Here is a 26,767-nt window from a genome sequence, read left to right on the forward strand (position 1 = left end):
ATAAAAGAAGGCAAATTCTTTCTGAGCTGACTGTTGCAGACTGTAAGGTGCAGTTGAAAACCTGTCTTTTTTTTTGCACATGCCACACTTTAAAAACTGTTTTTCTTATAACAGGTGTTCTACAAAGATAAGCACTTGAACCAAACCAGATGAACCAAAGAGGTATTACACCAGGAAAGATGATTCTGTTTGTTCCTGCAAACTGATCTATTGTGGGGTGTGAACAGAAGAGAAGAGCTTTGTTAACATGTTGATAAAGATGCCATCATTATCCTATGGAAGGGAGAGTCTAAAGTGATGGAGAACAGAGAGGAAAGGTAAACACACACACATGCACTGCACCTGTTCTGATTATACTTCCCCTGCAAGCTCAACTGCAAACATGTTGAATACCAAAGCAAGATGCCAAATCTTGTTTCCTTAAAGTCTGACAAGATGTGAGATTTAGACTACTCATCTCTCAGTCCAACAGTTTAACCTTTAATTACTATATAGAGCAACTTTCATATAATTTGTTCAGTTCCAATTGCTTGTAGTGAGTGAAAGTAATTAAAGGTTTTATTGTTGTGTTACGAGAAATGACTGTCTCCGTAGCTTCACAATAGTTTGGCTAAGCTCCATGTTTGACCATTGACCTGCAGCAATAACCTAATGATGAACACTGGCCTAGAAAAACTCTCCGGCCAAGTTGTATGGAAGGACACTTACTTCTAACAGTTCAATGTCTGGACTACCGTCGTCATCAGAGTTTCTGGACAGTGTACCTCTTCATTGATTGTTCTGCATTATTTTGTTCTCCCGTTCAGTGTGAGTGAGTAAATTATAGATGTTGTTCTCCTTCAAACGATAACTGCATGTCAGGGCTTGCAGGTCATGAAGTATAGGTCTAAGGATGATTTGAGATGTAATTTAATCCAATTTTGAGAGAAATCCTCTATGTGTCACTAAACCACAATACATTTCAACATTGTGCTGGTATTCAGCTGGTTTTGTTTTGGCCACATTCTTTTTTTAGTTAGTGATTTGTTTGCTTGTTTCATTGCAGCCCTGCAGATGAGCAGGCCCCCGTACCTTCAGAGAGAGGACTGTTCCACATCTGGCAGTCGGCGGGCCCCAGTTCACAGATCTGTCCAGAGAGAGTGCTGCTGTCCAGGCCTGTCCTTCAGGCCAGCCTGGGAGAACACCATGGACTCTTGCTGATACAGGGTGTGTGTGTGTGTGTGTGTGTGTGAACAGGGTTGTGCGACGGTTCAATGTAAACTAACACATGATAATAACACTCATAATCCTATTGTGATTTTAAATTCTCAGTTGTGTGCATATAACATGATGTTGTAATGATGAGCAGGTTTATTTGTCCATATTGCCCCACCAGTATGCAATACTTTTCTTATGTGTATCTGTAGCTGTGGTTACATCATTACATCTTCAACAACTAAATTCCTTTTACACAATTACATATTCATACCCTAAGCTAAGTTATAACTGAATTAGAGGCATCTTAAAGTCAAAATTACCGATTTCCACTAAATTGTTGCTGTCGTCCAGGTGGACAGGTCTATTCCTTTGGAGAGCTGTCGTGGAGGAATTTGAGCATCCCGGTGTCTGCTCCGCTGCTGGAGGTCTCTCTGCTGGGGAAGACGGTGGTCCGTGTGGCCACTGGGGGTTTCCACTGCGGAGCGCTAAGCGAGCAGGGTAATGTCTACATGTGGGGAGAGAACACTGCAGGACAGTGTGGGCTGACTGAGAGGGACACAGACACAAGCGTCACAGGTTAGTAAACACCTTACCTCCTTCCTTCCGTGCTTCCTGTCTTCTTTTCTTCCCACATTCCTCTGGTTGTTTGTCCATCCTACCCACTGCTTGCCCTTCTTACTTTTTTCTTCTCTCAGAACCCCTTCCATATACATTTCTTTACATTGTATTATATTTAGTCAATTGGTAATTGTAATAATCAGTTGGTAAATGTTTGAAGCATCAGCTATATGAACCCTCCAGTTTCAGAGCCTTGCCCGGTCACTGTGGTGGACAGTGATGCCGTTCCTCCAGCAGTCGTTCGGGTTGTGGATCTGGCTCTTGGACGGGAGCACAGCCTGGCTCTGTCGGCCCAGAACGAGCTTTGGGCGTGGGGTAGCGGCTGCCAACTTGGCCTGGTCACCAACACCTTCCCTGTGTGGAGACCACAGAAGGTAATTTGTATAAAGCTCAATTAAAGCCAAAATATAAAACGTGGACTCAACCCGGTTGTGGATATTGATACTTTTGTTAAATAACTTTTAACTGGTGAGAGAGCTGGTAAGATTAAATGTGTGCACTGATTGATAATACATCAATGTTGTTGTTTTTTGTCTATGTGCATAGAAGCACTTCACACAAATTCATATTTTAAATTTAAAAAAAACACACATTTGTATTATTTCTATCTCTGGCACAGGTGGAGCACTTGTCAGGCAGACATGTACTTCAGGTAGTTTCTCTTCCCTATATCCTCTTTACCAAATTTAAATTACAAAAAAAATACTATGTTCTGTATCCAGAAATACCATCTCTATTTTCTATCCACAGGTGGCTTGTGGTGCCTACCACAGCCTGGCCTTGGTTCGCAGTTTACCTCAACAGAATACCCAGAATCCTTCTGAGAAGAGACAGCGGGGTCGGTCACCTCACTATTCAGTGACGGAAAGGGAGGAGCCGTTTGCAGCTGATTCTGGTCACTACTGTCCGCTGGGGGTGGAGCTGACTGAAGTCATGACAGACGAGGTAACTACACTTCAAGAAGGCAAAATTACAGAAAAATATATGTATTGGGGCCTAATACCCTGTTGTAAACAGATATATCAAAAATTACAGAATTTAGACGCTGTTAAAATGTTTTAAGTTAAGTATCTATAAGCATAGATGCTTATTGAAGAGGTTAAGCTTTTTCAGTGTTGGTTAATGCCCTTCTTTGGTTTGCGTTCCCAGACCTCTTCAAGAAGAAGAGACCACAGACAAAGGTTACAACCTGGGGAAAGGTCAGTTGATAGCAACCCTGGCTCTGCAGCTGGTTTATGTCCAATTTCTAAAGGTGTCAAATATAAAATTAAGCAGTACGGTTTTACATAATTCAGTGGTTTCTCTTTTATCTCTCCATTTGTTGCATTTAACCGTCATCTATTTCATTTTTTCTGCTTTCTCTCGTCATCTATTTCATTTTTTTTCTTTCCCTTCCCTCCATTGCAAAGCGTAAGGACGAATATTCCAGTTGGGCACACTCACCCCCTCAATGAAACAGACGGCAGCTCCAAGTCTCACACACTGTCAGGCTGGAGAACCAACAAGAACCCTGCTTTCCCTGATGAAGCCGAACTTCAGAACCTCCTCCAGAAACTCTCCAGTCACTCATTGGAGACGCGCCAGACCACCGGGCCAGGAGATACCGACTCACTGAGCAGTTACACTTCAGGTTGTTAATTCTGTTCCTTCTTTCTTTGTTTTGATGTTTGTGTATTTATTCTTTTGTGTATTAACTCATTCACATCTTTATCCCTGTGTTTTTTGCTTCTTTGTTCCCAAAATATAACTTGTTTTCTTTCTACTAAAATGTTTTTATTCCATCTCCACTGTAATTGTTCTCTCCAGAGGACAGCTGTGTTTCCTCTACTCCTTCCACGGATCTGTTGACTTCCAGTTACAAAGAAGATTCACCAATTAAGAGTCAAACCAACAAGTAAGACCTAGTTCACTGTATTTGACAATGGAGCACAATCATTTTAGGCACTACAGGTGATCAGTGTTTACATTTTCTTATGTTGTGAAGTTGTCACTGAAATAGCATTTTTGTGTGGATAAAATAGCATAATAAAGGATATTTTCTCATATACAATGTTTCGCTGCCTTATCTTTGACTTTCCTTCCTACAGTAACAGTGAAGTGGCTGTGTCAAACTCCTCCTCTCCTGTGTGTTTGGAAGAAGTTCGGCTTGGTCTGGAGACGGAGAAGCAGGCACTGCAGGGACCAAAGAGCACCAGTCTCACAAATATAAATCAGAAGGGGAAAGCAGCAGCAAATAGGAGACGCTCTCTGCCAGGAACACCCACCCGTGGTAGGAGTGGTAGGGTTTGAACAATTTGAACACACCTCTGAACAATATTTACTTTCTTGCTAAGAGTTAGATAAGATTGGTACCCTGAGCCGTAAGAATAGAACCAGGAGGCTATTAGCTTAGCTTAGCTTAACACAAAGACTGGCAGACAATGTTTACCAATAATTATTTAGCCATGTGTGACAGAGTCTGGTATCGATAAGCCACAAAAGACATGATTTTGGACTCTTTAGGGGAATTGCGATTAGCATACGCAGCAGACTAACTTCTTGTTTTCTGGTTTGCCAGTTTCAGGAGTGTCAGAATGAAAGTCTCGTCAGTCAGCACAGATCTGAAGACATCTAGCATATAGAACCTTTTTCCGTTTTAGTAGTCACCAAAATCTTTTAAAGTATATATTTTTTTTAAATGTTGAATAGCTATAATAGACCTGTGGTTGACCAAATCAATTCTTAGTCAACTAACACTCATACAATTGAATTAATTAGTTGATTTAATCGACAGATCAGTAAAACTATTCCACAAAGAATAACACAAAAGTACCACTTTAAATATTGTCTCTACCAGAGATGAGTTCATAAATTACCTGGATATGTCAATCGGTATTAAAAATACTGAAAAAGTCTTAGTCGACAAAGACCAAAACGACCGATTAGTCGTCTAAGATAGGGCGGCCCTAAGCTGTAAATCGTTGATAACATGTTAACCTATGTGACTGAACAGAACAACTTCCCCACAACCCATCTCATGTTGATATTCTTTAGTTTTACTTACACTTCTGTGTTTTTCTTTTAGTTCTACCTGCTTTCCTCTTTTGTTGTTGTTGCTGCTGCAGCTGTGATTTTCTGCTTGCCTGCTTGCTACAAACTTGACCGATTCAAGGACACAAGGTTTTTAAGTTTGTTCCAAAGGAGCTCACTAAGTTATTAGGGCTGGTTCATACCAAACCTGTTCGCATCATCTACTTCCTCTGTACTTACTGTTCTTCACTCAAATGTATCTAAGTAAGTTGGTTGACTCAAAACTGTTACTAGGGCTTTATCATTAGATTGTGTGTTTTTCTTTCAGGGTCTCCGAGGCGAAGGCGGCCTTGTGCCTGCAGGCCGTCCTCGTCTTGTCGGATGCGGGCCGCAGCACCGGAGGAGGATGGAGAAGGGCTGCCGTCTCTGGAGACAGAAGTGTGGAGCTGGGGCCGCGGTTCTGAGGGGCAACTGGGACATGGAGATCAGCTCGCCAGGTGTGGACACATAAACACGCACATACACTTATAGTATTACACCACCTGTATTTATGCCTTTTAGAGCCATGTTAGCACTACATTTTGTGTCGCGTTTGCTTGTATGCAGTGGGAAACTGAAGTCGTGGGATGGACTACTTAAAAACAGAGCTGAAACTCCTCCAATGTAGACTTGCGTGTGTTTTGTGTGTGTGTGTGTGTGTGTGTGTGTGTGTTCAGACTCCAGCCTCTGTGCATCAAGTGTTTGACAGGCGAGGAGGTGATCAAAGTCGCCGCAGGATCACACCATTCACTGGCTCTCACAGCTCGCTGCCAGGTAACAAACACACACACACGCATGTGATTGTATGACTCATTAACATAATATGCCCCTCACTATTCTTAACCATCACAACTAACTGCCTTACCCTAAGTCTGAACTTAATCTCTAAATAACGTGTCATGACGACTGAACCAAATGTAGTCATTTTTAAGGTCTAAAAGTCAAGTTGGTCCTCACAAACATAGAAGAACAGTTAACTTACCTTGTGTTATTTCAGGTGTACTCATGGGGAAGCAACATGTGTGGACAGCTCGGACATGTCAACAGTCCAGTCACTGTTCCTCAACAGACAAAGGTACTTCAATCTATCATGTCTGTTCTTTCATTCTAATTTACAATATTCTAATTAATATTATTAATATCTTGAAATGTTTATTTCTTCTTGTCTTATGCACTTACATAAATCCAGTCATTCACACAATCAATTGGTTAGCCAATAAATCAATCTACTTATTTCATATCGTGGCATTATACACAGAAATATGACTGAAAGAGTAACATATCATTGGGTGGGTGACGATCATATTGTAAAACATACTCAAGGACATATTATTATGAAAGCAAATCTTCTGAAATATCAGAGCGAGAGAAGACGAGAGATAGCTTCTAGTACACTGTATGCTGGAATAAATAGTGAAATAATCATGCTGTGGTCACACACTAACATATCTCCAACAAACCAGTCCATAGCCTTCTATATTTTGTCCCTTGTTGGTCACTGTAGCTGTCTGATGATCTTCGGGTTTGGGACGTGACAGCCGGTCAGAGCCATTCCCTCTTCCTGGCTGATGGAGACTGTGTCCAGCCGGTCCTGTTGTACTGCGGCCAGCAGCAAGAACCAACGTCAACGCAGACGGGGAGGTCAAGCCAGACTCAAAGGTCACCCAACAGAGCAGAGAGTTATACAGTCAGACCCAACCTGCTGCCCTTCTGCATGGAGGTTTGTACGTTCAAAACACAAACGTTTGTTGTTTTCCTTCAACAGGACTGACGGCAAGAAAGATGATGTGTGGAGAAATGTTCCAAATGTAACGCTAGAGTGTTTTTGTTTTTACTCATTGCTTAAGTTTGATTGAAGTACAAACATATTTGCTTTTAAAGTTATATGAAAACTTAACAACGTTATCATGCTGTTAATGCATGTTTAACCTTAAGTTCTTCTTTGTGTGTAGATGGGTTACATTAGCAGTGTTTGCAGCGGTGGTCAGAGCTGTGCGGTGTTGGAAGACCAGAACGTCATGGGTTTTATCTCCGCTATCCATGAGCTGGCCTCCAGAGAGAGACAATTTTACTGCTGGTTGACCAGTGTCAAGAAGCTCCTCCTCACACCGCTGCGTAACAGAGGTGAGCAGGACTCTCTACTGGCTCCCTCTTTGTTGAAATCTACTCTGCATTTTCACCTCTGACCCCGCCCCCCCATATAAATGGAAAAAAAACCTAATTGTGACAAATGGAAAGAAGAGGTAAAATACAACTGCATCTGTGAAATAGTGCATGCATGATTTGAGCACCTAATAAGTGAATGCATAAACTTAATATGTGTGTGTGTCTGTGTGCACTACTCCACAGAGAGCGTGTGTCCGTCGTTAGGGGAGCCATGCACTCATCTCTTCTTCTCTCTCTGTGAGAGTTTTGTTCGTCTGAGCTTCCTGATTGGTCGACAGTCCACGTCACTCAGCTACTTCCTGCATGACGTGCAGGGTTGTGATGTCACTTCCCTTCCCCTGCTGACGCACACTGAGCTCTTTCTAGACATTTATAAAGAGTAAGGTTAATCTTTTTTATCTTGCTTTTTAATTTTTTTTTAGTCTGCCTGCTTTTGTGGATTTTTCCATTATATTAGTGTGGATTTTATTTCCAATATGTTCCACTGATTTACTTCTCATTACTGTGTTTTTTACTACTTTATTTCTCGCAGTGACTAAGATTTAATTCCCGGTTAAAGGAAATAATTGGACAGGCTTAACAGCCACTAACTAGACAGCCACGGATACAAAATAGTTTTTATTTTTTTGTCAAAGCATTTGTTTTTTTGATTTCTGTTGGAATGTAATGAGAATTTCAGTTTCTAAAAAACGTTACCCACCCTCCACATACTGTATCTGTACTGTAAATTACTTTATTCGTCCATTTGAATACAAAGCTTTTGAAATAGATTTTTCTTGTTAGGACCATAGCCAAACTGTGAACTTATTTTCCTCAGTTTCAGCATTCTGCTCTTCAGGCTTGTTAGAACGAATTTGGAAAATCAGTTACATAAGTTTAAGACCTATACCAGGGAGTTGGCACCAAGTTGTTTTCACTGAGTTCATTTGATGTTTTTTTTATCTTGTGTGAAGTCAAATGAAAACCCTGAATAACATCTCTCTCTGCATGTGTCTCTCTCCAGGTATTGTTCTTCAGTAGGTAACTTCCAGGTGATGGGTGGATTCCGATCTCTCCACAAACTCTCACTGTAAGCTCCTTTTTATTTTTTCGAGCTCCCATCAGCTGAAGACGGACACGTATTGAGATGAAAATACTGAAGATTGAGTCCTATTGGTGTCTCATTTCTCTTTGTGTCTCTCTGCCTGTCTCTGTGCAGTAAGTGTTTAGGCTCTCAGCAGACCGAGCTCGCTCAGCTGTGTGTATCAGACCAGACCGTCAGTGGTAATGTTGATCTGGTTTCCTTGTTGTACTGGCCTCTGCAGCAGCTCCACCAGTACAGCCGAGTCCTGCTCAAACTGGCAGCCTGTTACGATGTGGTGAGAAGGAAACTCACTGCTCTCTTGTTTTTCTTCTTCCTCTCTCTTTTTCCACTCAAACATTTTTCTTCTTTTTCCCCCTCTCTTCCACTTTCTCCACAAAAAAAAATTCCCCCACAATTGAGTAAGTTTAGATATATTTTTAACCTATTACTGTCATTGTATTAGCCGGAATATAACACTGATAATAAGACTCTGATGATTTTTTTTTTTACATTTAAATTTAAAATGCACTATCACATTTACACAAGGATACTGTAGCTTAAATACTATAACACAAGTTATCATGTTTGTAACGGAGCTATTTAGCAGTAAATAAAATACATGTATGTGACAAACTAAAGCTTAAGTCTTTTATTTACCTGTAAACATCTGAAGAGAATAAGCCTTAGCTACTGAATTTATCAGTTTGGTGCTTTCTGACGCCTTTTGAAGGTAATAGACAGGTAATAAGAAACATTACTTTTCAGTCTCTTTAACATACTTACACTGGTGGTTATTTTGGGAACATACTGTATACTTATTCTCTTTTATTACATATTTTGAGAATGTTGTGGAGTCTTGGCAGAGGTTTACGCTTTCTTGTGTTGTTATTTGTGATAAAGTCAGTTCTCATTTGTCTGACAGTGGAGGAAAAAAAAAAATTCCACTGTATCTTCTTCATTTTGTGAGCAGAATAAAAATGGGCTGAGTTGTTCCAGTGGTCAGACAGTCTGCTTGAATGCACGGTCTATTTTGAACTGATCTGTTAATTATATGTTTTACTGTCATAAGAACGGCCAAGTGGACTCTTCTTTATTTTCTAAAATTATAAAGAAACAAATAAATCCTGCTCATTGTTTTTCTTTTCCTTCCCCAGTTAACTGCAGAGTATCAGTCCCTCCATCAGGGCTGTAGTCAGTATGACTCCCTGTCTTTGTCCCTGTTGAGGAGGAAGAAGGAGGCTGAAACCACCTTCCTCTTCTGGAGCACCCACTCTGGAAAAACTACAGTGAGCACCACTCTTGTGTTACGTTATTTAAACCTGCTATCATATCTCTTAATCAAACTAAGGAAACGTTAAAGAGTTGTTGTATTGCCGAACTACAATACACAGAAGACAAAGAGAGTATGCTCTTGAAAATAATCTCTAAACCACTACTGTGCTTGTGACATTTATTTGACTACACAGAGATAGTGCTGTTCCTGCTCACAGGATACAGAACAAGTTTAATTTACCAGTCATGGCTGTCTGTTTGCTCCTTTTTTAAATCTGATATTATTTACAAAGAAAGCTTTTTCTCATTATGTCATTAGTCCACTAGCTGAAAATATTGAAGAACAAGTAGATATTATTGTATTGTGAGATGTTCAGGTGGAGACCATGTCACCCCAAAATGACAACTTCTGTAAAAGCACAAGTAAAAAGTCACCAAAATGAGTGAAACGTGAAAATGTGAAAGTGTTACAGAGAGTCTCAAGTTGGTCATGCAGCATGTCGACCTACTGTTAAATTCATATAGTTTAAATATACGCTGTGCGTTTGTTCATCAGGAGGTCCTGCGTCTGCCGCAGCGTCGTGTGGTGTGTGAAAGCAGCAACAGATCTCTGACTCTGCAGAACGCCGGGCGGTTCTCCAACCACTGGTTCATACTGTTCAATGACACACTGGTGCACACACAGGTACGCACACATGCAGACAGGTAATCTGTGCAAAAATAGCCAAATTATGGTATTTTTCTTCTACTTGTGGACACTAGTAATTCTCTGCTGACAGAACTTTTCATATTTAACTTCAGTGAATAACAACACACACTGTTTAAACAGTGTAGTAGAGAAAAGCCACAGTATCTTTATTAGTCTCGGTGTTTCTGGACATCTACCATGTTTTGCAGATAAAGTTGATATCTGTACGTTGTATCTTTCATTCACTCAGGCTGCCACTCCCTCTCAGAGCCTTGTAAGTATATCTGACACCAGTTTAACCAGCCTGAGCTTTGTACTGCAGCAGCATGGGCGGGCTGGCCTCTGTTTGGTGCTTACAATCTGGTTCACATGGCGTTAGTGAGCAAATAAAGAAATATTAACTAGGAATATGTGTAATGTTAAAGGAACTGTACACACAAAACCCAAAACATTCCTCGCTTGCTAGTTTAGAATTCCCCTCTAGCTCAAACTAATTTTAACTCATGAGCCCTGCAATAAATCCTCTTTTCACTGAGGATTATATTTTTCTTTTCAGCAATTGTATGTTGAAAATCCCAGCATCGTGTTAATCTTTAACATTTCTTCCACCCCAATGAGGGTAGACTAACTGAATGAATATCGGGCTTTGTAATATTGCACACCTTAGCATTGCAGAAGTCCTATGTTGACATTTATTTTGCACATGTGGCTGATTCTGAGCTTTAGCTGCCACCAAAGAGTGAGTGAGTGAGTGAGTGAGTGAGGACGTGTTTGCTACAGTAATGTTCATCAACTATTGGTGAAAATAGATGAGTTCATAGTTACAGTAGCTTGTGCTACTACACGATTGGACCAGATGACAACTTGGACTGTTGCCTTTTCCTGTGTGTCGCTTCCTCTTGTTTCCTACAGAATCCCGACTAATAGTTTCTCTTTCTATTATCTGTTTGGTGTGGGGTGATGTGTTCTTAGACAGCAGATAGTGGTGAAACCTGTCCTGTTTCTCTCCCTGTGGTTTTATGTCCTGTGTTGTGTAGTAAACCTTTTACACATTGTTGATCCAGCATTGCCTACTGTGTGTATGCATCTTGCCTCGTACATTTAGCAGTGGAGTTTGTTAAAAAATAATCTGGACAACGTTAAACTAAAGAATCAGGTTTCACATGTTTTTGTGTATTATTAATAAATCATATATGTACTTGACATTGTTGTTAGTCATTCTCCAAATGATTTTTAAATTCCCTACCGACAAAGAATTCTTGTTTTTAGTTGCAGTATATAAAAGTAACCGCCATCGACTTGAAACTTACTTCAATAAACATTTGTAATGTATCTCTCTCTTATGCGCACATCCTAAATGATCTGAATTTGGAAGACTGGACTGAATACTGTGAGAAGTATCAAGGCTCCACATCCATAGAAAGATGTTGATAAATACCTGAACCGCTGCTCTTTCTCTCTGTGCAGTTCGCCACACATCACGTCTACCCTCTGACCTGTCTGTGGGTGAAACCAGTGACAGAAGGCAGCAGTGGACTGTGAGTTTGTTGCATTTAAAAATCCAAACTATGAATGTCAAGGCCAACATGACAAACACTAATAGAAATGCTTGGATGCAACCGTAAAACCAGTGAGCCATCAGTGTTTTATGATGATGGATAATGAACAAAAGACATCTCACTCACCCCTAAGTGCACAGTAATGTTATGCTTTGGCCTCTGCCTGGTTTGCTAATACCACAAACATGTCACCCAGGTCTGAAGGCATCCTGGATTTTGAGATTATCACTCCATATTAGGTCAAAGGCTGTGGATGGAGTTGAAGAACAAACATCGTGGCTGTCCTTTGAAGAGAATTTGGCATGAAACATACCGCTCTTTAAACTGTAGTAACCAAGATAAGGCACCATTTCCTCCTGAGACATGAAATGAGTTCTCTTTGTTCTCTTTTTATTGACTAAATTCTTTGGCTCCAGCATCTAGTGGCTAGTAGATGAACTACATTTTAGTGGTTGCTTACTACTTGGCTATTTGTCAGATTGTTTTTATTCCCCTAAAGCTAGGAAGAGTTGATATCGTGAATGTTTTACACAGATAAAGCTTAATATTGTCCTTGTGTCTTCAGCTATGCCATCAAAATAACATGTCCAGAGGAGAGTTTCACCCTGGTGGCCTCCACACCACAAGAGAAGGTACACCTATAGTTTACACACTCATTACCCTCTTATTGCAGCTTAATTGTCATTTTTATTGTTAATTGTTATTCTGCATATTTTTAAAAACATTGAGAAAACCAATGTAAACTTGTTTTATGTATGTTGTTGTTGTCAATATTAATAAGTATTAAGTACTACGACATTTTGTGATTAGTAGTGATGGGATTCAATGACGTCTTGGCATTATTACTAATCAGCAGTAGAGTGGCATATTTCTATTCAGCGTTTTTCACTACTAGCTTTTTATTTTTTGTTTTTCTTATTAGCTGCAATCATCAAATGCAACTAGCTTTCCTTATATACTGATGAATATTTGCTAAACAGGAATCTGATTTATTAATTCCAATCCAGCTCATTTAAAAAAACATCAATAAACATGAGCTGTTTTACGGCTCAGTTCTTTTGACTGTGTGTTTGTTTTTTTTGACATAGAAGACTAGTTGTCACTGTATGAAATGCAACTTCAGGGAGCTAATGTGACCAGCTAATTTTTGGAGTTTAGTCTGAAATGTTTGTCTCTATATAATGACTATTTTGTTCTCTCAAGACGTGATTTTCAATTCAGAATTCTCTGCTCTTATTCTGCCTCTTTCTCCTGTGGCCAATCTTTCTTAAAACACGATTGTTTTCTCTCTCTCCAGAACAAGTGGCTACGGTCTCTTAACCAGGCGGTGGATCAGGTGCTGGGAGGTGCAGGTCAGGGATCGTCGCCGGGCTTGACAGCAATGACTCGCACGGCCTCCTACAAGTTCACTGGAGAAGGCCGGTTTAAAGACGCCCAGTACACCGGGGGCTGGCTGGCAGGACGAGTTAACGGCAGGTAAGAGAGCATGTTTGTGTCTCTCAAATATAAGTTAATATAATATATATAAGTAAATACTATGTAGCAGTTAATGTCGTCACAATGAAACACGTTTTTATTTACTTTTCAATTTGATTATAACCAGTAGTAGCTAATTAAATGGCCACAGAGTTCACAACAGGCTTTGAGGCAAATAGTTTGATGGTTAAATGTATTTTCCTTTACAGAGGCACCATGAAGTGGCCAGATGGACGGACCTACAACGGGAACTTTAAGAACGGACAGGAGGATGGGTAAGTACATTAACCTGGTGTCTAAAGTACTAAAGAGCTAGTTTATGTTGTTCATTTGCAATATGACAAATCTCTCTGGCTTTTATGGAGACGTGAGAATATTTAAATAGTTGCAGAAACCTGAAAATAGTGGTGATGATTTGATGTTTTATGTTTTAAACATCCAGTATGCCTGTAACAGGGAAACCAGCTAGTGTTTCTTTTTTTATTCATATCCGTGTGACCTAAACGGTTTTCTCAAGATTTCTGTTCAATTGTTATTTCTCTTTCCAGCTATGGAGAGTGTATAATGCCTGACAAAGTGCTGAATAAGCCAGACAGCTACCAAGGACACTGGAGAGATGGCAAGATCCATGGTTTCGGCAAGTACAAGTCAGTACACTGTTTTCTACAAACGTTTTAGTGAAGTAGTACGTAACATTGGATAAATGACAGTATATAACAGAGTTACTTCACCAACAACACCGTATTTGAATCACAGAGGTCATATCTGGTGTTAAGTTTTGCTCCTTGACCTACCAATGGTAAGGCATTATTGAGTCATCATGTCTGACTCTTACGACCATGCCAGCCAGAGTGCCCTTTTGCTCATACAGAGGTATGCATGTCTCTGGTGGTTCTACCTAGGTATGCCAGTGGCGAGGTGTACGAGGGCTGTTTCTCTGATGGGCAGAGGCACGGTTATGGCATGCTGAACTCCGGTAAGCTGGCCAAAAAGTCTTCCAGCGTTTTCATTGGCCAGTGGGTCCATGACAAGAAGACGGGATACGGAGTCTACGATGACATCACCAGGTCTGATCTGAAAAAGCTCCATTGACATTGTTGTATTTCACTCAATCTTGATAATATAAGCTCCTAGAGCGCCACAAATGACTATGAGAAGGATTTGACGTAGATGATGTGATTAAAGACACACAACTGTCTCTAGACACTGCTCTCATGTGCTCTTCCCAGAGGTGAGAAGTACATGGGACTGTGGTCGGACGAGCAGCGGCATGGCAGCGCTGTCGTTGTCACCCAGTGCGGTTTGTACTATGAAGGGATCTTCAGAGACAACAAGATGTGTGTAAGTTCACCCTAAAGCAGCGGTCGTCACTTAACAGTCAATGAGGTCCAGTTCATAAAATGTCCTCCGAGTAACGGTCCCAACCTCATAATGTTTAAATTGCGTTCTACACCTGCTTAGCCCAATTAACTTAAGGCCTTAATTTCAAGTACAAGAAAACAAGACCGACTCATCTGAATAAAAGAAAAGTGCATCTGTGCCGAAAAGTGTAAACAGAGCTTTGAAGGACCCCTTTTCTCTTTTTATTGTTTGATTATATTTTTCCACTTCTGAGAGAGAATTGGGCCTGTGAATGTCCCACTAGTTTGAATCTTGAATAGAGTTAGTGCCATTCTCATGCACACGTGTCGGTGCTCACTGGTGAGCCTGGAGCGGTACTTGGTTTTAATAATGTTAATGTTAGTAAGTCGATCCAAACATGATGAAGGTGTGTAGAGCTACTTTAGTTCGACTAGGGAGACACAGACACAGTTTGACCGTCTTCTCTTGCGAATATATTTTTATTTAATCACTTGAGGGAAGTTATTGCCATATTAATTGGATTAGCTGTGCCTGAGGTCTATAGCTACGACTGTTGAGGGAAAAAAGCTTCGTAAAGATAATTTATCAGAAGTTGGTCACACGTCTGGACAGAACTATTGCAGTTTGTCCAAGTCACGGTCCGTTTATGCCTGGCATAAAGTATGTACTTCATTATTATGCCATACACAATACATGGCTGGATGTAAAGAGGTTCAACTGTCCTCAGCAGTACTTTGACAAAGTAGTGAGATTTACACTTCAAGGAGTTATTGACATTTGTGATGAGGATGTTTGGGGAAAAAAAACATTTGTTTAAGGAGCTTTAAAACTGGATTACCCAGTAGATTTGGGGCCAGTAAATAGTGCTTTTGATATGATGTAGTTTTATCATGTCATATCTCTTATCATTGAGTTTATTTTAAGCTACAAGCGACTTGAATTTATCTGGAGATAAAAGTAGGTGGTGGTTTTGATTTTCTCCCATCAACTGTAGGTGCTAAACGGCTTCAGGCAATGATGTGCTGAAAACAATAATAAAATAATATATGTGTAATTGTTTATCTGTTTATGGCTTTCCGTCAGGGCCCAGGTCTGTTGATGTCAGATGATGACACGGCTTTACATGGGGAGTTTTCTGATGACTGGACCATCAACGGAAAGGTAGTAAGCTCTGGCTCTATGTTTGTCATGCTCTCGAGTCATTTGTGTCCGTGTCTAATGGTCTTTACAACTTTATTATGGAACCGGTTGTCCTTCTTTAGGACTACATGAGTGATTGGAGAATGAGTTGTCTTAATTCCAACTTAAAATGTCACAGTTGTTAATGCAAAATTCCTAGTCGGTCACCAAAAAAACAGACTTGCACAAATACAATAATAATATGAATTAATTAGATAATATGAATTAATAAGATATACATTCATTACTCCCTTTCCTTCTTCTTCAGGGTGTTTTGTCCCTGGCTAACGGTGACTGCTTGGAGGGCCTGTTCAGTGGAGAGTGGACTGCAGGGCTGAAAGTAGTTGGAACGTACATCAAACCATCTGCAGATGAATCTGAAAACAAAGAGAGAAACAGCCTGCTGTGAGTATTACTTTGTCCTCTTTTACATCCTGATTTTCTGTAAAAAAAAAAAAAAATATATATATATATATATATATATATATATATATATCTGTTTGTGTATTCTTTCTATTTCCGATATTGAAAGGTGAGTTTATCTATAAATTAATATTATTGTGAGGCTGATTTGGTGTTACTCAAAACAGGATAGTTATGTTTGTATCATCTCGTGCTCATGTCGTGTTTGGCATTTCATTTCTTTTTTTTAATGTGTGCATGTGCAGCCGCGTGGGTCAGTACCCGGTGCCTTCAGGTCAGAGGTGGCTCTGTGTGTTTGACGAATGTTGGAGTCGACTGGGCTGTGATTCTGCCGGGAGAGGAGAGAGGACTGCGGCCTGGGACAACATTGCTGTTACGATAACAACTGCAAGGCGACAAAGGTAGATACAGCAATGCACACGAAGAAAACACAAAGAAAACAGCTGATACTAATATAAGTGAGTGTATGTTTGTGTGTCTGTGTTTGTAGCCCAGATCTCAGTAGGTCTCAGAGTAAAGTATTGGAGTGTTTGGAGTTCATTCCTCAGCATGAAGAACCGGTGACCACGGCAAACTACAACAACATACGAAGATACCTCAGCAAGGTACAAGTGTCTGAGAAATGCTCCCTTTCATTCTCTCTGTATTTATTATAATCAACAGCCCTGCAATAAATGAGTGCTTCTATTGTTTAGTCCATTCTCATTGTTAAAATCTGGGAGACAAAATATAAAGAATACCTCTCAGAATAACTTAATGGAATTCAGCAGCACTACAAAGCTCCTAAAACTGAGCATTTAAACCTTCACGAATGGAGGATTTATTGCAGGACTATTGTATTAGACTGCATTCGTTTTAGCGAGCTGTACTACACTAATAAACTGGAAAGCAGAGAATCTATCCGGCTTTGGCTAACGAGGATAGGTGCAGTAGGAGCACACAGGAGGAAGCGCTTGATTTACCATAAGAAGAGTAGGGACTGCCTTAATCTCCGACTGAGTCAAGGAAAACTCTGTCGGTTACTCTATCTGTAGTTCTGTCGGTGTAATACTTAAGTTCGCCCTCTCTGACCGTGGTTGTATGTCAGGCGTGTGAGACCCCTCACCACCCTCTGGGCTGGCTGGTGGAGACATTGGTGACGGTCTACAGGATGACTTACGTCGGTGTGGGATCCAACCGCCGGCTGCTCAGGCAGGCCGTCCAGGAGCTTTTGGCCTACCTCACTCATTTCTACAGCATCGTCAGGTAAACTGAGCGATCAGTGTTCTTCGCATTGGTGCATTTGAAAAGGATTTTTTTGTCCCTTTACTAGATAACATAATTTGGAATTTGCTCGCAGGTTTCTGTTTCCAGGGCTACCAGATGATGGCGGCATCATCCCAGACCCGCCTGCCTCTCCATCTAAAAGCAAACAGAACGCTAACATAGCAGAGCAAGTGTGAGTGTCACACGTGTGTATGTATATGGAAATAGAAGCCATTATTGGTATCTGAGCTCATGCAAGGGTTATGCTATAATATATAAGGCTGTATTGTACATTGAACCTTCATCTCCATCTCTCTCCTCCTCAACCTTGTCCTCTAGTGGTGTTATGGTGGTGAGCTGCACCTCTCTGCTCCTCCCTCAGCTGCTCCCACGACTCTACCCTCCTCTCTTTACCTTGTACTGCCTGCAGGAGGAGCAGGAGGAGGCCCAGTACTGGCAGCGCATCCTCCAGCACAACAAACAGCCCGACCAGTCACTGCTCAGCTTCCTGGGAGTGCAGGAGTGAGTGTGTACATTCGACAAACACACGCAGACACACACGTTTGTTTGCACACCCACAGATGCCACCTCTAAATGGCACTTAGGATCAACGACGTCATTCTTGGTTGGTTTTTGAATGCCTTTAAAATGACCCTTCTTGTGCTGAACGCGTGCTTTGTGTTTTTCTTCTAGGAAGTTCTGGCCAGTGTGGGTGTCGATTCTGGGAGAGAAAAAGCAGGTTCGATGATAAATGTACTATTTTCTCCTTATGTTGCTCCATTTCCTCGACCGGCTTTCAATCCACCCATCCTTCACTCACACACATGAGGGATCGCCTGTGATTCCAACACAAGGTTAAAGTGTGCTCTTTGGATTTGTCCTCTATAACTGATTTTCTTTTACAACTTTTATCACAGATTGTGTCCAGCAGTAAAGATGCCTGCTTTGTTTCCGCTGTAGAGACACTCCAACAAATCAGGTAGCTGCCTTGTGACCTGACTTGACATAATTAGCGAAGTCACTAAATGTGACATGACCACCTGATACAGTGTAATTAGCAGGAAATCCCATCCAGACACATTTAGTTCATGTCCAACATCTCAGTTAATACACAACCTAAAGACACAATGAGAAGGATTTGTCCACTGCTGTTTGTAAACGCAACATTTAAAGTTTGCGAGGGTTCCGGTGAAAGCCAACCCCAGATTCACTCTCCATTTGGAATGAGCTTTGCACCAGTCTTACAGCTTTACTGACTGTGAAATGGTTTGCATGACAAGGTGTATCTTGTGATACAAAGCCATGAGTATGTGGTGCTTTGTTGACCGGTTTTGGGGCAAAAATTGTAAGAAGTTGGATCGTTAAGGCTCGTGACAGTTTTTCTGCAGGGGAACTTTATTGTGGTTTTTTTTTTTTTCTAATGCTGGAATATTTTTATTGGACAAAATTGGTTGACTTTTCATTCATCCTTGTGATCACAAGATCACAAACTGATGGAGCAACTGAAGAGGTTTCAGTCACTCGCCACAAGTCACATTTTAACAGCTTAACCACCAGCCCAAAATTAAAAACAACCCCCATGCCCTCACATGATGCGCCAAGCGGGGCCAGAAACGATGCAATTCAGAACATGACTAAAATTGAAAGTGTATTATTATCATGTGTATAAACAGAACAATATGTCTCTCTCTACACACGCAGCACCACCTTCACTCCGTCAGACAAACTCCTCGTCATCCAGAAGACGTTTGAGGAATTGACCCAGGAAGTAAAACCTATGCTGAATGACAACTTCCTGTGGTGCATGGATGACTTGCTCCCTCTCTTCATCTATGTGGTGCTCAGAGCAAGGTGTGTTACCACACACACACACACACACACACACACACACACACACACACACACACACACACACACACACACACACACACACACACACACACACACAGAGATCATGAGGTTGTAGGTGTGAGCAGACGCTGCAGGCTGCTGACTGAACATGTTGTGTTTCTGCTGCTCTGCAGGATCAGAAACCTGGGAGCTGAGGTCAGTCTGATAGACGATTTAATGGATCCCAACGTTCAGCACGGAGAGATGGGACTGATGTTCACCACACTGCGGGTGAAAACACACAAATCTAATTACTAAAACAATACATTTAGATTGTTGTGCCGCCTTAAAAGATGTGTGCAATATTAGTGCTTTTTAGTTCATATAATAAATTCATCATCGCTCATCACTTAATCGTTCTTAATTTCTCTGCTGCAGGCCTGCTACTTCCAGATCCTGCAGGAGTCTGCTATGTAGGAGCAGAGAGGAACAAGTCACTACCAGGAGCTGCCAGAACAAAACCAGTCAAACCAGCTGGATTCTACTGGGAAGCTGCACAGACCGATGGAGGGAGGGGAAAGCGTCACTCCTTCACCTTCTGTCAAACGGGGAAATGATGCCTGGCATCTCGTTCACTGTTGATCCTGTCAGTATGTTACAGCACACAAATGTCTTTCTGTTGTATATTAGTTTTCATAGGGCAGTAACACGTCGCCCTCTTCTGGACAAGAAAATTGCTTTATTATCCTCTGTCACTGGAGAGTTTTTTTAGTAATACTTTATATTTATACATCAGCTCGGTTTCTCTCTCATTTCTGAACTTAATGATATTCATCAAAAAGTATTTAATGAAAATCACAGCGCTGACTACGTTCTTGCAAAGGGTGTAGCAGCAGTGCAGTTCTCAGTCATTATTTTGAAGAATATACAATAATAGATGAAATACATAGTGATGTCCCTTTAATTTGTTGCACTTTATAACTCTCAAAGCAAAGATAACTGACTGATCAGCGACCATAAGCGAAAAGTAACTGAAAATATGAAATAACAATGTAGATATTGTTTTAATGGCCAGAAAATCCACAAAGGGAACTTCAAGGTTTTAAAGTATAATTTCTTTCTACAGGCATTAATTTAACGATAAATACTGCATACAGTAGACTGTATTTGGTAACTGCAGAAACATGTTGTGCTGTTGGTTTTCTTGCACTTGAGCCAGTTTTCAGCACTCGTAGTAGTGTGAGCGCTGTGTTTTCATTACGTTTCACTGTTCCCAGAGCAACATCAGGAGACACAGATGGAGTTAACAGCAGGGTTTTACCGTCTGCGTGAAATCAAAACAACCAGCTTCAGGCACTAAATGTCTCAACTTAGGAGTTCAATGTCTTCCTCAGAAGCCAAACCAAAACTGCCAGGTCACAAAGCTTAGTTTCTTATTCAACAGTATGTTCATGCAAACGTAAATCAGTCTGCAAACTGTCTTACTTTGTTTGCATATAAATGAAAAGGGCTACATTTCAGTGACTTCCTCTCTCACTCCCTTAACTAATTTAGACCCAATCAAAAACATCTTTTGAATGCAGGAGAGGTAGTTCAAAACATTGCACTCAACAGACAAATGATTTGTATTTATTCATCTTTTAGCCCTTGTACTCTCCTGTAATGCAAACATAACCTGTGTGTGTACTCCTGCATGTTGAAGCAGTTATTCTCAGGTGTTACTTCTGATATTCACAACTAGTAAACAGTAAGCTGACCAGTAGGAGGATGACATGTCACTACAGAGGGAAACATTTTTTTACTTTACTTTATATAATTAATGAGGGAACACTGAATAGTTGAGCATTAAGGAAATGGTCATGCCTATACATAATATAATTAATGTGTGCCGGATTTGTCAAAAATAATCTGTCTTCAGATTTCAGTGAGATTTGGTGGAAGGTTGACCCCGAAGAAGTGATGACTACTTGTTGTGCATCCAATATTTTTGGTATTTTCATTCACATTGTGAGAAATTTTCAAACAATCACTATTTTCTTATGAACTACTGCACTTCCTAAAATGAAAACATTTGGCATATGTATGCCATGATTGTGTATCTCTGTGTGTTTTAAATGCAGCTAATTAACTAGAAAAAAAACATCAAGGTACTTAATTCTTTTTCTATCCGTTTGGTTTTTGATCCTTTGATCTGTAAATGTATTTTTAGATCTTTATGGGACATCAGAGTAATAACTTTCAGTACTTTGTATCCTTGTTACGTGTTCTGGCAAAAGAAAAGGTTTATGATTCACAATTTGGCACGACGCAAATTTAGGCCCCCAGAATCGTCCCGACATCAGCGTGTGTATAAAATTATTTTTGATTTCTTTTTTTCAAAAAACTTGGGACCTTCAAATCACTTTCAAAGGAATTGTCGTACATTTATTTATTATTGGAAGCGATTTAAATTATTTATTAGAGGTATATTAAAAATATAAATCCTGTAACAGAAAATGTACCACAACCCTGTGTGGATATTAAACATCCCTGTGGAGTCAAACAGAAAAGGGTTTTAAGAACCGCCATCATGTTACTGATTAACTGAGCTTGTTTTTAAGTTGTCAGGAATGAAACTGCAGAAAGTTCAGATTGAACTGCAGAATACAACAAAAACAACGTGCCAATATTACAGAAAAGCAGCTGTTGAATTCAAAATATTGTTCTCTTTTCCGGCATTACTGAAATGTGTTTGTATTGTATTTATTGTCACTTATTGTCACATAATGTAGACATGTATGTGTTGGGACAGGTTATTTTCTTTTTGCTATTAAAACAAGTGCAGTTTAGTTTAATACAGAAGTAAGAACGAAGGATGGAGGAGATGAAAGCATTCAGCTGGCCTCCATTGACGCAGGTCAAAGGTCAGTACAGATGTGTTGTATGGTTTTGCCCAATAGCAACACATTACCTGCAGTTTTCAGTCTACCAACCATTTTTCATCATTAACAGGACTTCATTATGGTTTGTTGTCTTGAAATTAACTAAAATAACTGACTCTGTTATGATAATACATAAGCGCACATAGTTTCTAGTTTTTGGGGCTCAAACATGTAAAACATGTCATGGTCTTCCGCAGAAACCTACGTTTCTTGGAGGTTTTGGAACAAGAGGCTATAACCTGACTGAATTTATGACCTCAGTTTATTATTTTTGTAACTAAGCCTTTATTTTTGTAACTTTCATTAATAGAGAGAGATGATCTGAGAACTGATTGCAGAATGTCACGAGAATTTTGATAGATAAATGCAGTGAGGTAGGAAATTAAACGTGTGTTTACTCAGAAAGGGGCAATAAAGCTGGTTTAAATCTGGAAATGTGTAATGATTATTATCAATTGTATTCTTATACCTTCTTCGTTTGACCTATTTATTGATAAGTGTATTTATTCATTACCTGACAGAGTATATTATTATTCCCTTTGTGTCTATTAATAGAGGCTTGTCAAGTATGTTGTAGATTTATCTCAGGGCCTTGCTGCACTGCAGTCTTTCTGTCGTCTTTCTACAGGGTCTCTGAGAACCTATGAACAAGTATTTCTGTCCCTATTTATCTTACAAGTGCTCTGGTTATCTTCTTCTGAATGTACACTAGTGATAGCACAACCATCAGTGATGCATTAAGTTACCTGTCATTTAAGCCCTCAGTACGTAAATGAGTTGTGTATTTTATCAAACAACAGTGGAGATACTGGGGATTGAACCCAGGACCTTGTACATGCGAAGCACACGCTCTACCACTGAGCTACATCCCCTCACGGCCCTAGTCAAAGATATGCATTAAAACACACTGGCAGTTGGAAAATAATCCAACCTGCCGCTGAATTAAAAAACGTTCTGGTTGTCCAAAGGAACATACTCTGGCCTTTTCCAGCAGTTTATTTGCTACTTTGCGAGGGTCACACTCCTCCACTGAGCTACATCTCTGTCTCAAGTCTATACAGCTCACCGATGGATTTATTTATTCTTTTAAGTCTCTTGTGATGCTCGAACTGAGGTCGCTTTTCTTTATTTTTTTCACCGGCGCTCCTTCCAGAGGGTTTGTGGACGTTGGTGTGTGATCATATTCAACATCGGAAACCTGAAGACAAGCATCCTGCCCTCCTTTAAGAAGAAGATCTCTGACAAGAACGTATAGCTTGATGGTTATAATTAAAGTATTAGCTAGGATGGAAAGATAGAAATGATCTCAGGACCTTGTAAACTCAAAGCACACATTCTACCACACAGCTACATCCCCTGGCATATCTTAATGTATATTGTCTTATTGTTTTTGAGAGGTTAAGTGATGTTAACCGATACATTATTAGACTGAATTCTCTTTATCCACAGCCGGGCTTGATTTCTTATAGATTCAGCTCCATGTTGACATGATAGAGTCATGCAGTACAGTACATAGTCATTTACGTATCGCTTTAAATTTGTTTGATTAATAAACAAGATACTCTTGACAGCACCATCAGAATCATCAAGACTGTTTAGTAAAGGAGAAAGAAAGACCTGAAGTATTAGAGATGTTTGGGATTGAACCCACAACACTGGATGTGCCAAGCATCCACTCTACCACTGACACCATATCCCCTTAACATCTGTACAAGCACATTAGAATGTGCACAAAGTTCATCCGCATCATTTCTTCCTTCAAAAGATCTCTGACAAGAAGTTTGACGATAACGAACAAATCATTTGGAAGCTTTCTATTTACAATCGAGAGCTGGGTGCTGAATGCTGATCCTGAAATCCTGCAACAACTATGACTTGAGTGACACAATATATACGATACTGTAAGAGCCATATAACACTGCTCCCATTCTGCACTGCTTTTATTGCTGCCACTTGCACCTGGTTGTATTGTTGTGTGCGTACGTTGTGTATTGTGGTGTATTGTTAGTCAAGTAATCTGGATCTGAACTTCACAGCTCAGCAAGATACAGAACTAGTAAGTATGGCAGTGGCACAGAATCGACACAAGAGGGAACTGTTTGCTTTCATGAATATGTGGAACACAGCGGCGGTGCCTCTCTGGATACCTGCTGGATCCAGAGAGGTGGTGAGACTTTTAATAAGTGCCCTGAAAACAAAACAAAGAGCATGCAAGACTTAAAAAAAAACGAGATTAGAAACTAACTGAGTCTGATTCGTGTCTGCTACGTGACTCTTTTATGTGAATTTGCTTCTGTTGTTTTTTTTAACTTTCTGCAGTATTCAAAGTCAAAAGTCAAAGCCAGCTTTACTGTCAATCCTTCCACATGTGCAAAAATACAGAAGATTGTAAAGTACGTTCCTCTCCTGTCCAACATATAGTGAATACAGATAATAATAATAAAGTGCAAATAGGTTGAAAAAAAAGAAGATATATACAACATATATATTAAGAAAACTATCAATCTTATTGCTTGTTTTGTGTGGGTTTGCAGAGTTGGCTGATGCTTCTTCATATAGTCTATGAGTCTTCACTCCCACCACTGAACATGATTGTAGTTCTATAAATGAGACAGATACAGACAAGTAAAGTAGTGTCTTCATCTTGATGATTGACTGAGCTACTCATGTATCGGATCATTTGTCCTGTCTCAGTCACAGCCTGGCGACCCTCAGCCTACCTTTTTCACGACAAAGCTGACAGCATCGGTATCGTGACATGATGTCCATCGATGATTAAGACTAACGTCACACTCCATCTCATGCACAGTCATCGGGACCATCTGTGATGTTCCTGCGATAGATAACTGTGTGGGACTGCGGATGGAAACCCGAGTTTCAGATCTATTCCCACTCACAGCCGATGTCGAGGGCCACCAAGGCCTCCGCCGTGGGACCTGAATGTCACGCCTGCCTGTGGAGTTTGATCATGGATCAGCCGCTGTGCTGTAACCAGAGCAGGTATCCTTTTGTCATTATTAATTCATAGTTACTCACTTGATGGCATCTCTTGCATGGGTGGGACAAAGATATTGCATGTGTGTGTGTGTGTGTGTGTGTGTGTGAACCCTTATTTCAAAGCTGTATGTTGAATGAGACCGTTTAAGTGCATTGACTTCTCGCTGTCTGCTCGAGCAGCTATGGAGTGAATCTAATAATGTACATTTACAAGTTAAGGAGTTTCTTTGGTGTTGGTTAGATTTGATTTAAACTGTAAAGGAACATTAAGTAAAATGCTGAAGCTGTATTTTTCCTCTAAGATCTCAAGTCATTGCTCCCTGTACAGAAAAACCCTCCAAGTATCGATTATATGAATCTGCTGAGTCTCAGCATTGAGCTGTTCTCTCCTCTGGACTGTGAGTTGGTAGCGTTTCATGAGATAGAGAGAGCAGAGGAGTAACAACTGAACTTTCTTTATTTTCTTACGTGTTTATTGTCTTGTTGAAACATGCTGAGGGGTTATTTCTGCAGGAGAACCGACATATTGATATGTTAATGTGGCACCTGAAGAGAACAGCATGCATATGATAATGTACATGTTATAATCATAATTACCGGCGTAAAATTGTGTTAAAAGTGTGTCTTCAAAACCTATGACAGAACAGTTTGTACATAGTGTATAAATTACTTATGAAAAAAACTCCTCAACGGGGAGGACGTGAGAAATGCTGTAATTAAAAATAGTAATGTATGTGTATGTGAAAGGAAGAAAATGAGCAATGTCTGGCAGCAGGTATTGTTTGTTCATACTTATCCTCTTCCAGTGTCAGTGGCCTGGAACAAGGTGTCAAAGATGGAGGCTGTTGAGAAAAACACAGGAACTGCCAAGTGTTTACAAAATATCGAACCATGCTGGCTTGTGTTTTGGAAAGACCTGCAGCAGAGGGATGTTGAGAAAGAGGGATGTTGAAGTCACTGACATTTAGATGTCCAAATGTTTGATGCAGTATCTTGCAATCGTCACAATTTGACGCCATCGTATCAGTAAATCAGTAAATTCAAACCTGGGTAGTTCATCTCCCACATCGAGTTTATGTAACTCAAAATCAGAAGTGCTCACGAAACAAATGGACTTGTTTGTGTCGCTGGCTGCATCACACAGCGAGTGCTGACTTCCAGCTCATCTGCAAAGAGAAAATAAAGCTGAGGGGTTGTCAGAGCTGCAGTTCAGCAAGTTCAGGTTGGCACGGCTTCTAACACACACACATGCACACACACATTCTGGTGGTTTGCCCGCACATCAGCTGTGCTTCACTGCAGAGAGGATGACAGAAAGTAAGGCGGCGGAAGAGAGACAGACAGCGAGAGCATGGCAGAGAATACAAAGCAGGTGGAGAAGGAAAAAGAGATCTCAAGTCTCATCACGTTAACCTTCTTACTTCTCCTGCTGAAAATCGTCCTGCCGGCACCAAGAAAGGAGCCCAATATGTCTGCCGGTGAGAGTATTTCTTTAATTGAAAGATTAGAAACCAGGTGTAGCTGTAATTTAGATACTGAAAAAAAACACCTGTTTGAGAAGAAAAAACATCTTCACACAAATAATGCAAATAAAGAGACCTCTGCAGTGCGGGGAGACGTTGTTGGCACTTATGAACAAAAAAGGCTCCTCTTTCTCAGGGTCTGTTTGTCTCCATGTGTCTCCTCGGGGGTTGAAGGAGTGCTCAGGGATTCTGGGTTATTG

General features: G+C 40.4%; 1 protein-coding gene across 1 annotated transcript; it reads left to right on the forward strand.

Moving 5' to 3' along the window:
* Positions 1 to 297: 297 nt before the first annotated feature.
* On the forward strand, positions 298 to 22,475 carry LOC306748268 (alsin-like; the record flags this gene model as incomplete). The annotated part of the gene is made up of 40 exons (XM_079231417.1): positions 298 to 317; positions 1,046 to 1,206; positions 1,549 to 1,773; positions 1,999 to 2,189; positions 2,435 to 2,467; positions 2,566 to 2,760; positions 2,965 to 3,089; positions 3,231 to 3,445; positions 3,622 to 3,709; positions 3,903 to 4,084; positions 5,153 to 5,321; positions 5,541 to 5,637; positions 5,861 to 5,938; positions 6,368 to 6,583; positions 6,816 to 6,987; positions 7,213 to 7,408; positions 8,033 to 8,098; positions 8,228 to 8,387; positions 9,247 to 9,378; positions 9,921 to 10,049; positions 10,303 to 10,326; positions 11,520 to 11,590; positions 12,177 to 12,243; positions 12,909 to 13,087; positions 13,297 to 13,362; positions 13,636 to 13,734; positions 13,990 to 14,154; positions 14,317 to 14,428; positions 15,533 to 15,610; positions 15,897 to 16,033; positions 16,297 to 16,452; positions 16,542 to 16,656; positions 17,139 to 17,296; positions 17,391 to 17,489; positions 17,636 to 17,818; positions 17,990 to 18,035; positions 18,214 to 18,275; positions 18,998 to 19,147; positions 19,321 to 19,417; positions 19,565 to 22,475. 40 exons carry the CDS (start codon positions 298 to 300, stop codon positions 19,601 to 19,603), a joined length of 4,953 nt encoding a protein of 1,650 aa, XP_079087543.1. The 3' UTR covers positions 19,604 to 22,475.
* Between the last annotated feature and the right edge of the window lie 4,292 nt (positions 22,476 to 26,767).

This window comes from Taurulus bubalis (genome assembly GCF_910589615.1).
Source record: "Taurulus bubalis genome assembly, chromosome: 15".
NCBI lineage: Eukaryota > Metazoa > Chordata > Actinopteri > Perciformes > Cottidae > Taurulus > Taurulus bubalis.